Source organism: Calonectris borealis, chromosome 1 (assembly GCF_964195595.1).
Source record: "Calonectris borealis chromosome 1, bCalBor7.hap1.2, whole genome shotgun sequence".
NCBI lineage: Eukaryota > Metazoa > Chordata > Aves > Procellariiformes > Procellariidae > Calonectris > Calonectris borealis.
Genome location: NC_134312.1, coordinates 208,563,449 through 208,582,687, shown reverse-complemented (window position 1 = coordinate 208,582,687; position 19,239 = coordinate 208,563,449). Strand labels below are relative to the sequence as shown.

General features: G+C 51.8%; 1 protein-coding gene across 1 annotated transcript in view; it reads left to right on the top strand.

Moving 5' to 3' along the window:
• The first annotated feature begins 2,061 nt into the window (after positions 1-2,061).
• Positions 2,062-19,239, top strand: part of AMOTL1 (angiomotin like 1) — a 73,152-nt gene continuing 55,974 nt past the window's right edge. Inside the window, exons 1-2 of the mRNA XM_075140130.1 lie at positions 2,062-2,146; positions 4,651-4,701. Coding sequence (XP_074996231.1) covers positions 2,062-2,146; positions 4,651-4,701 — 136 coding nt within the window. The remainder of the gene's footprint in view (positions 2,147-4,650; positions 4,702-19,239) is intronic.

Sequence of the window (19,239 nt, the reverse complement as noted above, 5' to 3'; positions counted from 1 at the left end):
GTACAAATAATAGGTTTTTCATTTCAGTGGCTGAACGGAAAAATTGAAAATACTTTTTGTTTTGGGTCACCCCCTAAAGGAGAATGTTTCTTTTCTTCTTTGATTTCTTTTCATAAGCATTGCATGAGACATTCTGGTTTGAGATTATTTAGTGCTTTTCATAACTTACAAAAAGAAGAAAAAGAAAAGAAAAAGCAAACTAGGTCACTTTCAAACTAAAAACATCATTTGAAAGAACAACAAAAAATGTTTCATTTTAAAAATGTCAAAATGGAGCCTTGCAGCTTTTCTCAGAACTTTTTTTCTTTTTCAGCTAAAACTCATTACATATTCAACCCAAATTCACCCAGAGTCTTGGTACCTATTAATTGCCCTTCAGGTAAATTTGCTACATCAAAAAACCCCAGTCAAGCTCTGTCTGCATGCAGCAGTGACCGGTCCTGTTTGCTGCTCAGCAAACACATACGCACAAGTATTTAATTCTACTTAATTAAGATGTTGAGCAAGAGACCAGGTGAAATGACCTCTCGCAGGTCTGGCCGGCCAGGGAAGCACCGGCCCAGCCATGATTCACCCTGGTGAGACCCGGCAGCACTGGGGCAGGGGCTCGGGCCGGGAGCCACTGGGGCGATACGCCGATGTGGGGCTGCTCCCCTTCCCGCAGACCCCCCAGCTCCGGCATCTGCCCCTGATGGGATGGTGGCTGGGGCGCGCCAGTGCTTGGGAAATGCAATGGTGTGGCTCGGCCATGCTTCGCTTCCCCGTGGGGACAGGGCCCATCTGTCTCTTTCTTTACCTGGTTTCCTAAGGAAACGGTGCTGGTGTGATGGTGTCCCTCCATTGCTACTTGCCCGTCCCTCCCAGGAGCGCCCTGAATTCAGGGCCCTGGCAACATTAAATTACAACAAGTAGTTACAAAAGATGATGGTGAAAATCAGGGGCTGAGTAGAGATGCACAGCTTCCAGTGTGGCGGGTCCCAGGGGACTCACCTAGCCATGAAACCATCAGTGCCATTTGGGGTCCGGGTTTGTCTCAGACAACGTTAAGGAAAGTCCCTGTTGTCATCTCCTCTTCAGCATCTTCCCGCAGAGGCAAAAAAGATCTACAGTAACTTTTTGTTGCATCCCAACACTGGTGATAAAATAGAGGTTGTTGACAATGGAAGGACTCTATTCCCTCCCAAATCCATGTAATCCTGAAAATTTAGGGATGGATGAAACGCCCCTGTGTGCTTACCCCGCCAGGGATGCACAGGTCCAAGGGGGGGGGGGGGGGGAATGCCTCCACATATTCCCATGGACTCCCAGCTGCAGGAAACCTGTAGGTAGCACCGAACGGCTGATAGACAGGAAAATAATTCCATGTCTAAACCAGAAAGGGAGTTTTTGGGGTTAGGAGCTCCAGCTTTAACTGCTCAATAATCTCCATCCTTCCCTGGAAGCTCACAGCCACCACCCAGGGCTGGGGAGCTGCAAGAGCCAAGCGGCCAGTGGTAGCTCGGCTTGTAATGCGTAACTGATAACTCCCAGCCTGTAACTCCTGTCCATGAAGGGGCTGGGATGTGGGAGCAAGGGCCAGCACCGCTGCCCTCGCCAGCCGGGACCCCGGGGTGCAGTCAGGCTGGGCATGTAGAGCCGAGACACTCATCCCCGATGGACACCCTCATGGCACGTCACCTTGCTCAGAAATAAAACCCTATCCCTGAAAATATTGTGAGGGATTAGGAATTTCTCAGTGTTGGTCAGACTGTCAACATTAAAATGGAAGAGGTCCAAGCATCGGTGCCCTTTTGACACAGCAGGGAGACTTGTCAATGTGATAAGTCGAGGCTTGGCAGAGTCAGCTGCTCCTTGGTCCAATAGTCCCCTGTGAGCCATGCGATTTTTTTCTTTTCCTTTTTTTCCTGAAATATTAACAAGACATTTTCCTTTGCTGAGGGAAGCTTCTCAGCAGCTGGCCATGCTGCGGACCACAACAGGCACTCAGAATATCTTCTGGTTATTCCCCAGAGAGAGCAGCAGGAGGCATTGCACGCAGATCTTTGATGCTGCAAATCAGAGATGGACCCTGGTGAAAACTGGAAGCTGGATGAAACCAACTGGTTGTCTCATGGTGGGATCCATCCCTTTGCCTGTGTGAAAGGAGGTAGGACATGATTCCTGGTTTTTAATCCACCCAGTGAATATGCTAGGAGCCTTCCCGATGTGCTGCTGCCCTTCACTGTGCTTGCAGTGGTCCCAGGGGTTTTGCTGGGCCATGTCCAGAGCAAGGCAGTACTTAGTAAGAAGGTGGGAGGTCTGACCCAAACTGCAGTGTCTTGCCAGGAGCTGGCACACTGACACAGGCACTTGATCTTTGGCTTGTCTTCCTTCTCTAGAGTGGCCTTTTGCCAAAAAAAACCCCAACGCCCACCTTTCGGCAAGTTAATATGCCACTTGTGCTAGATGTGACCACCCTCATTCTCCAAAGCAGGGCTCTGCAGATGACAGTGGTTGGGGAGGAGTGAGGAGGAGAGCTAGTAAAATACCTCCTTCTCTTTTCAATCATATTTGCATGGGACAATTTAGGATGGCTCCAGGGAGACATGCTGTCACAGCAGTGACAGGAGGGCCGAGGGCAGCCCCGGCTGGGGCTCTCTGTGCAGGACCATTCAAGGTTTCAGCCCACCTTAGCATGACACAAGACCTCCCAGCCCAAGGCTGGGGTCCACCACTCTCCAGAAATTGCCAATCTCAGGAAAGCGCTCAGGGCAGATGCAATGGGAAATAGCCAGCAGAACTATTTGCTCTATTGATTCATCTCTACCTAATTTCCAGCCAGCTGCTCTAATTTGCTTTTTAATCCCCGTTCAAACGTTTGGCAGACGCAGCCACATGTGCTCCCTGCTCAGCCCCAGCTCATCTTCGTCACTGGAGGTCCCCGTCCCCCGGGCCAGCACAAGCTGCCCCTCCTTGGGCAAAGCTCCTTCTTTGGCTGGGACACGCTGTGCTCCGGACTAAATCCAAAATAAACCCACAGCCTTCCAGATGACAGCACCTTGGGAACAGAAACATTTTGCTTTGGTAAAATGCTTCGCTTATCTCCGTCTGCTTCCCTCAGCTTCCCGCTGATAGCCCAGATGCCTGGGGAAGGGGAAGGAGACAGTCCGAGATGCGGCATCGCCTCCTTTTCCAGGAGAGTTGAATTAGATAAGGAGGTTTATGCTTTTGAACCCAGCAGCCCCGGGTTCGATCTCCCCAGCCAAGCACCACTGGGTGGCATCCTTATGATAGCACATCTGCTGCTTCTGCAGGCACCCAGCCCAGGGCAGCTCCAAGGGACCAGCACAGGGATCCTTGCTGCAGTCTGTCCTTTTTGCCCTTTAGGACAATCTCTGCTTCTGTTATTTTTCTAAAATCTTCGCCATGTGCGTGGTCTGTGTTATCGTTTCACTGTTATCCCGCTGTTGCTTGGGTCTGTAATGCAGAGGAGGGCAGAGTTGCTGCCATCAGGAGTTTATAAAAATCCAAACCAGTTAAATACATTGGCCTTTGGTTTTGTATACAGCCTGTTGCTATTCTAAACTAGTGGCTCACAGCTTTTTCTAACTGGTGGGCCTAACAGCATTTTATAGTGGGGGGCAAGATCTCTTAGAAATGTCACAGGTATGGATTACTATATGGTGTCATGCACCTGCCCTTCTTAAACATCCTCCTTGAACCCCCTAGAAGCAGCCCACAGATTTCAGACCAAAAGGTTTTTTAGTCTAACTCACGCATTGAAAAAATGCCATGAACCTGAAAGGAAAAAAACCAACAACCAACAGGAAAAAAACCACTCTTTGCAATTTTTTTTTTTAAATTGCATTGAGTTTCTGCAATTTAGCAGCATTTTGACATTGAAAGAAATGTTTGAAAATAAAGAAATCCCCACTAACTCCAAGGCACAAATGGCATTTAACACTCAGCCACGTGCTCCTATGGGGCTGCAGGTCCTGGCAGTGAGGAATCCCTGTGGGCTGTGGTCCACAGCTGGGAGCAGGCGAGGATGGGTGGGCTCGTGGTGGGATTGGGCTTGGGATCCAAAATAATATCCCACGAGCTTTTGGTGAGAGATGCCACCGGCTCAGGAGTTTCCAGAGCTCATGGTCTAACCTGCCACAGGCACTGCGTTACAGCAATATTATTATCAGATGATTCAAGGGTTTGCTCAGCCTTTGAAAAATCCCAGCCGGAGCATTTTCCTGCTCCCGCTGGTTAAACCTACCCCAGCTGCCATTGTGGAGGAGACCGTAGCACACAGCAAAGCTTTGCTCGGCCATGCTCTGAGACCCCAGGTGAGCCGGGGAAAGGGAGCCGAGAGCCATGGCATGGCCGAAAAGGGGAGCACGGCCAGGGGATCCCAGCGTGGGCAGAGACAGGGCAGCAGAGCTCTTGCTCTTTGGCAGTGCTGGAGGGCGATAAGGGTTCATCCTGCCAAGTCTCCGTCTTGAGCTGACTCCAAGGTTTTTCAGTAACAGCTGGATTAAAAGAAACACACATGTAAAGGCTGTCAGGGGTGAACTGGAAGGAAGCTGAATAGGGGCTTATCTGCAGTGTGATTAAAACAGCGTTGTCACCCCACTTCCCTCTCCAGCTGACCTTTCCAAGTATTTGTTCTTCTTCCCTCAGACAATGAGCTCTCCGAAGGTGCCCCAGCTCTCTTTGCTCTGGATCAGCTGGGTAAGTCCATGCCTGATACATTTCCCTCTTCCTTTTTTCCTATGTAGAGTAATTAGGAGATCACTTAAAACACAGGGCAGCCGCTGAATGCTTTTCACTGCATAAATTCATCACCACCGGTGCCTCCTTTCTGTGTGGCTTTTGAATGCCATCCATCAGAGGGATGGGACAGCTCGATGCTAGATGTTTAGTATCTTTCTGTGTGAAATTCATGTGGATTTTTCTTCCCTGGGGTAGAAGCTGTCACCTTTCTGGTGCAGAGCGCTCTCAGATGCTGCTGCTTTTTGGCTGGGGGTTTGAGGTTTAGCCCACGGCTGGCACTAGAGCTTCTGTGACTTTCTGGTGCCTTGCAACTCAATGAGGGGGGAGTTCTCCCCCCGGGAGGCAGAAGTAGAGGTGTGTAAAGCAAGAATGAAGAGTAAGACGCCCAGGGAGAAAACAACCTCAAATGGGCATGGGAAGCTGAAGGCTTCAGAGGATGAATCCATGGGGGAGCCCTATCTGGCAGTGATCTCCCCTTAATCCCAGGGCCAACGTCAAAGATGTGTTGGTCAGGAGGAGTTAGAGGGGCTCAAGGTAAGGTGGGGGTGAGGACCTGAGCTGCACACTGGGAAGCTTCTGCAGGAGGTCTGATGTGCAGGAAGGGGGAAATCAAGCCCCCAACCCCTCCTGAGAAAATGGGGGAAGGCTGGAGATGGAGTGCAGGAATTAGATATGTTGGAAGAGATGCCGGGCTCAGGTCCGTGCACCTTTCCTTGCTCTTCAGCAGCATGGTGGGACCACCCCCGCACATTGCAATACCTGTCACCTTATATAGAATCATAGAATCATTAAGGTTGGAAAAGACCTCTAAGATCATCGAGTCCAACCATCAACCCAACACCACCAAGCCCACTAAACCACGTCCCTAAGCACCTCATCTACACGTGTTTTAAATACTTCCAGGGTTGGTGACTCAACCACTTCCCTGGGCAGCCTGTTCCAATGTTTAACCACTCTTTCAGTAAAGAAATTTCTCCTAATGTCCAATCTAAACCTCCCTTGGCGCAACTTGAGGCCATTTCCTCTCGTCCTATCGCTAGTTACTTGGCAGAAGAGACCAACCCCCACCTCGCTACAACCTCCTTTCAGGTAGTTGTAGAGCGCGATGAGGTCTCCCCTCAGCCTCCTCTTCTCCAGACTAAACAACCCCAGTTCCCTCAGCCGCTCCTCATAAGACTTGTGCTCCAGGCCCTTCACCAGCTTCATTGCCCTCCTCTGGACATGCTCCAGCACCTCCATGTCCTTCTTGTAGTGAGGGGCCCAAAACTGAACACGAGGTGCGGCCTCACCAGTGCCGAGTACAGGGGCACGATCACCTCCCTGCTCCTGCTGGCCACACTATTTCTGATAGAGGCCAGGATGCCGTTGGCCTTCTTGGCCACCTGGGCACACTGCCGGCTCGTGTTCAGCCGGCTGTCAACCAGCACCCTCAGGTCCTTTTCCTCTGAGCAGCTTTCCAGCCACTCTTCCCCAAGCCTGTAGCGTTGCCTGGGGTTGTTGTGGCCGAAGTGCAGGACCCGCACTTGGCCTTGTTGAACCTCATACAGTTGGCCTCGGCCCATCGATCCAGCCTGTCCAGGTCCCTCTGCAGAGCCTTCCTACCCTCGAGCAGATCAACATTCCCGCCCAGCTTGGTGTCATCTGCAAATTTACTGAGGGAGCACTCAACCAATGACCAATCACTGGCCCTTCCTCCCAAGGAAAAGGCACCCTCCTCTTCACTTTAAGGACAATGAATTCTCCATCCATGGAGATATTCAAAGTACATGGTTCTGGGCAACCAGCTCTAGGTGGGTCTGCTTGAGCAGAGGGGTTGGACCAGATAATCTCCAGAGGTCCCCGCCAACCTCAACCAGTCTGTGATTCTGCGACTTCCCCACTGCTCTGGAAACCCACCTTGTCCCCAGTAAGGATGCTCTACATGCACGCACCAGGCTGCTCATCACATGCAGCACTGGTGAAAACTTGGGGTAAGAGGGTAAAAACTGCAGGAGCCCAGAACGGTGATTTTTATAATGTATAACTATATCTGCTCTAAACCTCTGCTGCTAAGAGCTAGGATCTTGAAAAAATTCCTATAAATACAATAATGTCTATAAACTGTATGATGCCTCACTGGCGCTTGAATGGGTGGCTGGGCCGGCAGCTGTCCTCACTGGCAGTCTCATACTCTTGATCGTATTTTAAAGGAGTCCTTGTGAGCTCTCTCCACTTGGTGTCAGGATAGAGACTGCTCTGACGTGTTCACCCAGAGGAGTGTCTAACAAGGAATGGGAATAAAGCCAAGAGCCTTCCCTTGGCTGCCTCATTCATTACCCGATTGCTGTTAAAACAAGTCAAGTAACTTTAAAATGCATTTTCTGTGAAACAACTTCCACCAGCTCCTTTTCTTCTTGATCTTCCTCATCTTATCCCTTGACCGGTGCCTTCCCTCAGTGACACATGCCCGTTTCTCATAACCTTGGCAAACCCTCCAAGTCTTAACAAATGTATTCAGTGACAAAGAACAAGCTCCCTCTCCCAAATGACAAGATTTGGTTGGTTGTAGCTGTGTAGCAAAGAAATGCATTAGCAGCTAGACGGATGTTTTAGATGTGCAAAATGAGGCTCGTGGTGACCCCTGGTCAAGGGGCAGGACCCCGGAGGGGCAGGCATCAGGGCTGCAACATGGGGCAATCGGCTTCTTGGCATCTTCCTCGTGTAATGGGGAAATAGTCTGTGCCATCCAGTGTGATCCATTGCCTCCTGAGGTGGTGGCTGGCATCTCCCAGGGCTTCTGCACAGCCCCACTCCCAGCCGAGGGGCAGCAGGAGCTGCTCGGACACCGCTTTCCTCTGCACAGCAGTACTAGGCAGCCCTCAGTCTGGAAAAGATTATTCAAACCAGTGCTTGTATCACCTTACGTTTCCACTCCGCTTTCCAAACACAGCACAAGACGTGATTGCTCCATCCAAGGTAGACAAGACAGACAAAGGATGTGAGATAGCAGAACAAGTAATGGAAAACTGATCTCTCCTCTTGCCTCCCTCCCGGCTGGTGAGTTTTCAGCTGGATCAGTCTCCTGACCTGAGTCATGCACAGCTGCGTGGTCTGCGGTGCCAGGCAAGCAAGGGGGTAAGAGCAAGCACATGTTGGAGGGGGAGAGGACAAGACTGTCCCAGTAGCAGCTCACATTTATGCTGTGTTGAAGTGATCGTGTAACCAGGGCCTGAGAATACCAGGACAAAAATACTCAGCCCTGGTCAAACGAGCCACCTGAACAGCAGGCATTGTTAGCAGAGGAGCAGAGAATAAAGCAGCGTTATATTATAATAAAAACATCCTGAGACAAAACATCACCACCATAAAAATCACAGAAAAGCAGGTCTGAGCAGGACTTCAAGAGGTCAGGTCTCTTCTGTCTGGGGGCAGGACTAGTGCCTCCTGTTCACCCACCACCCCACATGGAGGACCAACCTGTCCTAGCCGCCTTCCCAGGCAATCCACCCCAGTGCTTCACTGCACTGGAAGGGTTTTCTTGGTGCCTTAATTAAATTTCTGTAATTTAAGCCAATTATGCATTGTGCTGCTGAAGGCAGGCATAAGCAGGGAAAAGCCCTTCCATGGGTCAGACTGAGAGTTTCTCGTCTGTGTGGGTGCTGGAGGAGGATCCCAATGGAGGATCACTGGATCGCATCCTTTTTTTCCTGCTCATCAAGCCCGCCTTGACCTCTATTCCTGTGTCCCGCTTTCTGGCAGCTTGTCCCAGCCTGCTGTCAACTGTAAATGTAAAAAGCCGTGCTTGGATTTTGAGTCTTTGGTGGAAATGCTGATCAGTACCAGATTTACGAGAGGCTTTTTGCCTCGCCTCATGCCATGAGTAACTAACCTCTAAGAAGGGTTTTGACCAGTCATGCAGCCATCTATTCATACTTTCTCCTAGGCCAGGTGTCCCTCTCTTGCTTGTAGTGATACCGTATGACACGGTATCACAAGCCTTACTTCTACACCAACATGTACGGCATCTGCACCTCCCCCCTCATCTACAAGGTTTATTACCTCATCGCAGAAGATTAGATGAGTCTGACCAGCTCTTTTCTTGCTGGATCTGTGCTGGCTATTACTCATATCCTCCTTTTCTACATGTTTGCAAAGCCTTTGGTTGTTCCAGTGCTTCCAAGGATGGAATTAACAATGACTGGGAAATCACTTCCTAAATTTTCTTTCTCTCCTTGTTTTAAAGGCTGGTGCTCTGCTTGCCATGCCCAACCTTTGGAAACCTCTCTGTGGTCTGCTGTTCTGTAAGTCAGTTCATGGCTCACCTGTACCTTGAGCAGTGAGGACATTTCTGAGATTCCCTAGAGAAGTACCAAGCAAGGGAGGCAAAGCTGACCGAGGGACAGAGCAGCTTCTGCAAAAGCAGACACTCGGTAAACTACAACTTGATGATGTGGAAAAGAGATGCTTGAAGGAGGATACAGTAGAAGTACAAGAATTATGAAAGGCATAGAAGTAAATAAGTGCGAGAGAGATGGACATACTGGAGATAGTCCAGTGAAGGGCCACAAGGATGATGAAGGGACTGGAGCATCTCTCCTGTGCGAAAAGGCTGAGAGAGCTGGGTCTCATCAGCCTGGGGAAGAGAAGGCTCTGGGGGATCTCATCAATGTCTATAAATGTCTGAAGGGAGGATGCAAAGAGGACGGAGCCAGGCTCTTTTCACTGGTGCCCAGGGACAGGACCAGAAGCAACGGGCACAAACTGAAACACAGGAGGTTCCCTCTGAACATCAAGAAACACTTGTTTTACAGTGAGGGTCACTGAGCACTGGCACAGGTTGCCCAGGGAGGTGGTGGAGTCTCCATCCTTGGAGATATTCAAAAGCCATCTGCACGTGGTCCTGCGCAACTGGCTCTAGGTGGTCTTGCTTGAGCAGGGGGGTTGGACCAGATGACCTCCAGAGGCCCCTTCCAACCACAGTGATTCTGTGAAATAAGGAAAGACTTAAAACAACCCAAAGAAAGTATGTCTTCAGACAGCACACAATTACATTGTGCAACTCGCTGCCACAGGATGTCCAGGGTGCCAAAAGTATGAATGGGCTCAAAAAGTGATTAAAAAACATCATGGAAGAAAGGTCTATGAAGGGCTCTCAAACCTGATGATGCAGCTACAGCGTCTGGCTCAGGAAGGGAAACGGGATCACGTACTAGAGGAAACAGCATTTGTACTTGTACTGTTCCTTGTACTTTCTCTGCAGTCATCTACCAGAGGCCATGCCAGAGAGAGGACACCAGGGGCTCTTAAACTTTGGTATAATCCAACGTGGTCCTTGTCTTTCCTTAGGTCCACAGTGACTAACCAGAAGAAAAAAACAAACCAAACCCACACCTCCTCTTCCTTTCCTTTCTTCATCTGTCTCTCCTCTCCCACAGCTTTGGCTGGTGGATCTCAGCAGATATGAATCAGACAGTGACTGTTGTGTTCCTTTTGTTCTGTAAATGATTAAAACAGAACATTTCACACTTGCTTTGTGGCCCAGCAGAGGAATGCTGCATTGTCTCCTTGGCAAGTCCCGAGGTGGAATTTCTGGCTGTGGAGAAAGTGAGGTCAAGGGAGAGAGAAACTCTCCGAACAGGGAACATGTGCAGATTGCTTCGCTGTCTCTCTCCTGTGCTTGCCTGTCTTCTCCCTGTCTTCCATTCCCCCATCCCTCCCCTCTTTTCCACCTCCTTCCTGCTTCACTGGCAATTTTTCTGCTTGCTGCTTTAAGATGATTTAGCTGAATATCAGAAAAAAGAAAGAAGAATGAAAAATGCAAGGTGAAAGTCCCCAACCCAGAAAGCCTTGGGTAGGCTAATAAGTATGTGATGAAATGGAAAAATAAAGTGGGAGTGTGGGGTATGAACCCCACCTTGCCAAAATCAAGATTAAAATGCTTGTGTAGGAGATGCAGTATCTCAATGGAAACCCCTAGGACCTGTGCCTCACATTTCCCGACAGCCGACCAGAGGAGGGATTAGTTGCCTGTGCTATTTATACCTGCACCCTGGGCACGGTCAGCCTGCTGCAGGAGGCTCCCCGCAACGGCGGCTTCCAGGAAACACTGCTTTTGTGATACCGTCTGCCGGGGGAATAAATATGCCCAGGAATGAAATCCCGTTGGATAAATAAAAAGGGAAGGAAAGAAAAAGCCCTGGTCCCTGCCCTGTTTGTTCCCACTGCTTCGTAGCCATCCAGCTGTTTCTTTTTCGTTGTTGGCCTGACCTCATCCCGTACTGGAGTGAATCCAGAGAGCGAGTGCTCTGCTTAGCCGTCTTCTGCCAGAAACCAAACAGGTCAAGTTATTAGGGAAAAATGAAAGCTCTTTGGCAGAACTGGAAAAACAGATGTGCGGAGATATTTCTGCTGCCTCGAAATACAATGCTGCCTGTTAAGTGGTATCAGAGGGGACCTGATAAATATGCACAGTTGTCGTTGTGGAAATCTTAGCAGTGGCTATTAATTTAGCAGGATGGGTTTCTTCGGGGCTCCCCAAGCCGCTGAGCTCACTGCCTGCCTGGTAGCAAGATTGCTTAAAAACCTTCTGCAGATGTGGTTTAGAAAGCGCTGCTCCAGTGCTGCAAGAGGATTTGCCTCTGCTCCGTAGTTAGAGATGCTTCGGGGATGCTGAGGATGGGTGGAAGGGTCTCTGCGGGGCAGGTGAAGGCCGTGACTATCAAGAAGAGGTAGGATTATCTCCACCTGAGATAATGGTAAGGGCATCTTTCATGTCAAAGGCTTTGTGCCTTCACCTGGGTGCAGCTTCCTACACAGTGTATTCTGATTTCTTGATTCAGCTCTCGCTGTGGTCTCAACATCGCACTGTGGTTATTTGTGCCGTCCCCAGCGGTGGTGTTAACGGGGCCGTAACTCTCTGGCTGCCCATCGGCTGTCGTTAAAAGCAGCAGCGACAGCAAGAAGTGAAACTGCGTGCCAGCATTTGGGGTTGCCGCAGTGTCAGGCGGAGCGGGACAATTATTTGTTTGCTTGCAGCATTAGGAATCTGTGGGATTACACACATGGGTGGGTACAAATGTAATGAGTGTCAATACCCGGGTGCGTTTGCGGTTTGGGATGGCCGCGTCTCTTCTGCAGGGCCTTGGTGGTCCAGCCCCGGATCTGGCAGTAGCAACCGCTCAGACCTCCCCAGCCGTGGGGGATTTAGGATGGCGCAGGGATGCTGAGTGATCCGAGGGGCTGCATGGCCGAGCCGGGGAGGCACCTAGAAATGCTTCTCCCTTCCCACACAGCTCGCTGAAATGTGTGGGAAATCCATGAGAGGTATTTATTTTCCACGGCAGGGTGTAACAGACATGTGCTTCCCGCCTGTGGATCATGTATGTCTCCTGGATCCGTAGTTACCAGGGAGAAGCCGAAGGGAGGTAGTGAAGTGAGATGGCACTGTCAGCTCCGCTCTGCTGACCTGACAACTGGAGTTGTGGTGGCACTTGTCCCCAGCTGAGCAGGTTAGGACCAAAAGACGTGGAAGGATGGACTTCTTTCCTTCTCCAAATGCAGTGGGGGAACAACATAAAAAATATATAAAAAAATATGTCTGTAAATATATATCTAAAAATAGTGGAGCTATTCCAAAATTCAATGGGGGAACAATATATTTAATATATTTTTTTATATATATGTATTAAAATATATATATGTAATTAGTGGAGCTGCAAAGTGGAGAAGCTTGAGCGGCGGTTGCCTTGCCCTCCTGGGCAGACACGGCTCCCCAGCGCTTATCAGGTGTATCAAACCACGGAGGGATTAGAGAACTGCCATCCTTAGTTTATCAAATCAAAATGGAGTTGAACAGGAAAAAGACTTTGAAAATCATTTGGAAACATGCACCAGAGGATGAATAATGTGGGGGAAAAGAGAAAAGACACTTTTACCTAGGCAGAAGAAAAAGCTGTTTTCCTTGGAAACGTAACAGCATGGTTCATGAGGTCCTTGCGATCCTACTGAAAGACAAGACAGCAGATAATCTTTTTTCTTGATGTATTTGTTCTTCTGGCACTGAAATCATCACTGATCATCACGCAGCAGTAGGTAAAAGGGGAGCATAGACCGTGGGGCCAGAATGAGAAACAAAATAAGCCCTTGGACAGGCTGGGTCTGCTTGGCTGCGGGTAGTACAGCCAGATCGCACTGCAATCGCCCAGTCCCTCATGACACAGGCTGTGAAGCAGAATAACCAAAATAATGTGTCCCATTTTGCCCAACCAAATGATAAAGTTGGAGCGTGACAAAAAGTAGCGCTTGAATTGCCATTTTGAACTGGGCTCGGCGAGCAGTGTCCTCATCCAACTTCGTCCACCGCTGTGAACAGGCACCTAACAAGCCGAGGGCAAAATTTCACCTTCATTTACAGCTGAGCGGGTCCATGGTTTGCCTGTGCTTATAAGCAAAGCCAACATTTATCTCCAGGGGAGGTAGGAGAGAGCCGCTATACAATCTGAAAAACCAAAGGCTGGTTCCTCCAGGAGACCGAGGTGTTTTAACTCTATCTATCGTCAAGATTCCCCATCATTTTGCAGAGAATTTAGCATTTAATAACCTTAATTTGGTCCTGACTTGCTCTGAGATACTCGGGGCATCTGTAGGAGACAAGGGAACTGAACATCCCTCTCTTGTCCAAGTTTGGTACCCTAAGCTCTAGCCTGTGGTTTTTCCCCTGAGGAGGCCAAGGATGTGATGGTTCCCTTGCCTCCCCCTCAAAGAGCAGCGTATTTGCAATTCTCTGCTCTCCTGCCTGAGCGTAACCCCAGCCTGAGTGAGGTAACCTGAGGGAGACAGCTAATAGCTGCCTCAGTTTCAAAGCTTCAGAGAGACAGGCGCAGGGACAGCACCCGACTGTCCCCTCGCCTTGCACACCGGCACGGCAGGAAGGGCACCTCTGAGGATGCTCAGCTCACATGGGAAATGTAGTTCTGGGGTAACTGCTGCCGTGGGAGATGTGTAGATGCGGGAACGGAGGAACCTGATTTCACCACCAATATTTTTTCCTCCTTTGCCCCTTTCCCATATCCTATAGTTTTCCCATGTCTTGCACCTAAGCACATGGGCTTTGTGATTTGAAAAAGCAATGCCTCAGACTGCGGTGATTCACAGCACAATCCCAGCGCCTGGAGCTGCTGGGAGTCCCTGCTGCATCCATCCAGCCCTGTGGCGATGGCACTGGGCCAGCTCCCGTCTTGCCATGCCCCTTTACAGGGCTGCGGTGGCACTGGGCACGTTCCTCTTCAGCCTGTCGCTGCATTTCCACCTGCTTTTACCCCTTCGGCACAGTATTTCAGAAGCCACCATCAGTCCCTTTGGGGCCTGAAAAGCTTGTCTGCGTGTTAAGAGCTGGGAGAAATGGGTGCAAATCAGATGGATAATCCCAGTGCCACTGGGCACCTTGCTGGGCTGAAGGAGGTTGGAGCAATGAAATGGGGAAGCCCAAGCAGATGCTGGCAGCACCAGTCATCCGAAAAAAGGTCTGCCCTGTGGGGCGGTGCTGGGAAAAGGATGCAAAGGGACTGCTGAACCCAATTTATGCCCACATGGCCCTGAGGAGGGGAATGAAACCCAAGGAGATCTCCCATGCTGTCCCACATGCCAGACCCTCAGCAACAGGGCCGGGGTGGGCTGGGGAGACGAAGCAGTGGCTCCAGCCCTAATGAAAACGCATCCCATGGAGCTGGTGTCCTGAACTGCAAAGAAACCCTGAGCTGGCAAAGGTCCTGTGTTCCTGTTATCACGGTGCTTGTGTCCAGCATCAGCCATAAATCCCTTGATGTCAAGGGATATGTGCATTTGCTGCTCATGTGAAAATGCATGATGAAGCAGCTGGGCAGCAGAGGAAGGGGGCTGCATTTAAGAACAGAGGGGCTGCATTTAAGAATGGGGAGGCTGCCCCAGCTCCCCACTGGCTAGATACAGCCCAGTTGTTCCCCCCCAGCTCCTCCAGGCACAGGGAAAGCAGCCAGAGCCCTGGGAGACGGGGAGGATGCCTGGGGTTAATGTACGGGCTTGGGACTCGGGGTAACTCCTATCAACTGCACATTGCCTGCGAGGCTTGGCGTGGGATCTGGGGAGCCTGTGTTGGTACCTAGGATGGGATTCATGTCCCGAGCATCCCCAGGCATGAGGTGGGGAGGCCGTGCTGCCACACAGGCTCACCCCTGGGCGCATCCAGGCGTCTTCGGTGGCTCCGTTTGCAAAGCTCCCGCAAAGCCCGTGGCCCAGCCTGGGGGGGGGGGTCGGGCTGCCCCCAAGCGTGCCAGCCCCGCAGCCTTGATCGGAGGCACCGGCGGCCAAGCCACCCCCGGGCACTGCCCGGGCGGTGCTCGGTGGCCGCCCCCCTCCTTCGGGAGGCGGGGGGCGCCTGGCCCCGCCCCGCCCCTGGCCACACCCCCGCCCCGCCTCCAGCGGCTGGCCCCGCCCCGGGCCCTGGCCCCGCCCCCGCCGTGCTGCCGGCCCCGCCCCGCCCCGCCCGGCCCGGCGGTGCGCGCCTGGGGGCGGCGGGGAGCGGCGCGGATGGCCAAGGTGCTGCCGGGGGCGGCGGGGCGCGGAGCCGGAGGTAACGGCGGCGGGGAGTGCGTCTGTCCGCGCGGTGTGCGTGTCTGTGGGGCACCGCACGAGTGCGTGTGCCTCTCTGTGCCTACATGTGTGCGCAGCCGTGTGTCTGTGTGCACCCGTGTGCGTGGGAGTGCGTGTGCCTTTGTCCACGTGTGTACCGGGGACTGCACCGGGGCGTGTAGGGGGTGCGTGCTCGGGTGTACGGAACTGCCGGTGCGGGCTGTCCCTGCTCGTACCCACCCGTGCGTGGAGCGGGCGCTGCGTGGGGTGCCGGACCGGGCCGGGGTCGCCGCTCCCCAGGGACCTGCCCCGCCGCTCCCCCGGGACTTGCCCCGCCGCTCCCCGGGGAGGATGCGGGAAGGCCCGGGCAGCCCTCAGCAGGCTCCTGTACCCAGCACCCCCGGCTGCCCTCGGGCTGCGTGGAAACCCCACGAGCTGCGGGCGCGGGGGCGAGTTTATCCTTCCCCCGGCCCGCTGCACCGTTAGGGCCGAGCAGCCCAGCCCGGCCGGCCGCGGGGCGCTCCGTGTTTCTCGGCGCCCGGAGCCCTCCCCGAATACTTCTGCGAGTTTTCTCCGCTCCGAAAAGGCAGGACCAGCCGGGCGTGCGAGCCCGGGGCTGGCGCCGGCCCGGCCGGGGGTCTGTGGTACGCTTGGAAGGAGGAGCGGGCAGCTGCCGCCGCCGCCTTTCCCGGGAAGAGCGAAGCCGCGGCCGGGCCCGCAGCGGGAACGTTTCCAGCGGGACCCGGCGCGGCCGCTCGTGTTTCCGCAGCAGCGATCGCCGCGTCCTCGCGGGTCCCCCGGCGCCAGGCTGTCACCGCCCGGCCCGGCCCTGCCACCGGCGGGGCGGGAGGCCTCGGAGGGCCGCCCCGGGGGCACCCGCGGGACGACGGCGGATCCCATCCGCTCCTCCGCCGAGGACGGGGCGAGCGTGGCCGCGGGGTGCGTGGGGAGGGCAGGGCCGGCGGGCAGGGTGAAATGCGGGCAGGGCCCACGCCGGGAGAGCGTTTCCTCGCGTTGTTGTTGTAGGGGGATGGTGAGAGGGAACTTTTATATTTAACCTTCTACCCCTGCGGGGAGAACGAAGATAAGCTCCTGTTTAAAGAAAAAAAAACAGAAGCATTGAAAGAGGAGAAAAAAAACCCGCGTGAATTTAACTCGAATCCTCCTGCCAGGGTTTGTGATTCATCGTTTTGAACACAGGAAAGTCGCTGCTTGGTCTTTTTCCTCTTTCGATGGGAAGAGTGGTTTTTTTCTCTTTCCTGGTGCTGTGTGAACGTCCCGGGAGCGGTGAGCGGCTGCCACTGGAGACCGAGATCTCTCTGCTGCGGCGTCTGCAAGGCCCTTATCGGGCGACCCTGAGCTGAGGTTTTGTCGGTTTTGTACAAAAATAAGCCTAAAAAGCTTTCTGAGAGAGCGCTGGCCTTGAAGATGAGGAGTTCCCTGATTTTTTCTTGCGCATGGCTACCTGGCAATGCTGTTCCTGCTCACAGGTGTACATGGAGTTATATATATATTTATATATATATATTTTTACGTAGATTTCTATATATAAATATATGTAGATATATATTTTTATGTATTTATATATGTAGAGGTATATGAAAATATATGTAGATATATATGACTACATATATATAAAGTATACTACACATATTTATATTTTTATATAAATTATTAGATACATATTATATATATGTAGTCATTGCTAATGGCTAGAAAAGCTCTTAAAAGGGTCCTATAAATACCTTATCAAGAAATGCCCGAGTGGTGAGGGCAAGGGATATTGGGTGGGTGAGAGCCCATAATAAAACCCTCTCTGGGGTTGTGCTGGGTGCATGCTGTGGCCCCGCGTGGAGGGGCTGCATCCTGCCCAGCCTTCCGCATCCCCAGCCCCAACTGGAGCAGTGGTGTGGGGGGATGAAGCTGGGGGGCTGGTTTTAGGCTGTTAAATAGGGAGGGATGCCCCCCCAGCGTTGCTGGTGCTGGGCCCCCCAGTTTCCCCAGGCTGTGTGGGGCTGGTGGGAGCCCCCCATCACCTGCATATCCATCCTCCTCCTCTGTCCTGATGTCCATTGCTCTCCTTTGCTCTTTGCCAGCATTTGGCAGGGGGTCTTTGCTTTCCCTTTTCTTTTGGAAAGCTCTGGGCTGCTGGAGGAGGGCAGCTTCGACCGACACAAGCACGTGCTGCCCCTCCGAAGCCCCGATGCCCGCAGGATCAGGGGTTGCTCTCTCTTGTTTTTCATTTCCAAGCACGTGCTGCTCCTGCGACATCGTGGAGGAACGTAGGGGCAGTTCCCGGGGTCCTGGCCCCGCACTGTAGTCTGGACCAAATCCACCGTACATCGGCATCCTGGATGGAGGGACTGATGCACGGAGACAGCTCTGGCGCTCCTTGCAAGAGTTCCTCTGCGAGGAACCACCAGCGCAGAGCTGAAGGCACTGCATTTCTCCAGCGCAGAGCTGAAGGCGCTGCATTTCTCCAGCGCAGAGCTGAAGGCACTGCATTTCTCCAGCACAGACACACGAAGGGGGTTTGTAGGGACCCCTGCAGCAGCTCCAGGAGGGATGTGCGCGAGGCTGCCCGCAGGGTCAGGCTCAGCTGGAGTCTGGGGATGCACGTGGAGGTTTCAAGGTGATGTGGAGATGTTACTGCTTTTTGCAGCTTTCCTTCAGGAAACAAAAGCCTGATGGTCCCCAGTGCCATTTTTTAACACTGATAGGTGTATAAATTGCTTTAAAGGCCAGATCTGGTATAAATATTATTCGGTGCTAAGGTGGGAGTACGTGCCTTGCGCAGCCTCCTTGTCCTGGAAACCATTTAGGAGGACGGCTGCGTACTCGGGTTTTCGCACAGAGACTATCTATCTGCTAATGTAATAGTCCCAGTGGAAACTTTAGTGCTCGGGAATATTTTGCGGATTTGGGAAAAATCCCAGGAGGATTTTTGGTTTCATACAGCAATTGCTTTTTGGCAGCTTTGGGATAGATGTAATCTGGTTCCCATTTGTGTCCTGAATTTTTAAATGGAACAGCCTGCCTTCGGCTCAGTGCAGAAGTAGAAATAGATGGAAGTGAATAGAAAATAATAGTAATAACAACAAGAACAACATCATCTCTATAAAAAAAAATTGTTAGGACAACTTTTCTATTGAAATGTTGCATTTAGAAAGTGTATCTGTTCTTTTTTGCTCCTTTAAGTGACTTTTTCAGTAGGGATGCTGCTGTGAGTGTAAATCTGGAGTAAATCTGTAGAAGCTGGTGGAATTACTCTGGATTTGGACCAGTGCGGGTGAGAGCAGAGTTTTGCCTCGCAGTAAGGTATGTCCTGCATGCAGCAGCAGGTCCTGCAGCATTTCCTGGCATGCCTGCTTGTCACTGCCTCTCGGTGGCCTTGCCACAGCCCCGGCGTGTCTCACTGCAGTGTGTGGCCGTGCCTTTCCCCACGCGCGTCTCTACCACGTCTTGAAGTTGTAGCGGGTCCTTATTGCATGAGCCGGGTGATGACAGCCGGCACGTGTCGAGGGAGCACCGTTCGAGGAGTGGGGTGATCTGTAGGGGGATGCCACATCTCAGGAAAACATAGCCTGGGATTAAGTTGAGCAATACTTGGGATTATCTGCTCTGACCATATTGGTTAGCACGTATATAAGTGTGCTTTAGACAACAGTTAACTCCAGTGGTCAAGGCTCAGGCTGGAAAATAATGAAATTATTTTATTACTTTAATTTGATTTGATTTAATTTAATGAATAATTTTATGAATGAAAATGCTTTTAATAAAATTCATTCTCCGCTTAAGACCTAAGCCAACTGCAATAATTAAAAAACTGTTATTCCTCTGCCCTCCCTCCTAAATGTGTATGTTGTGAGCAGATATTTCAGTGAAGTCCCTGCCACGCTGAGGGATGGCACA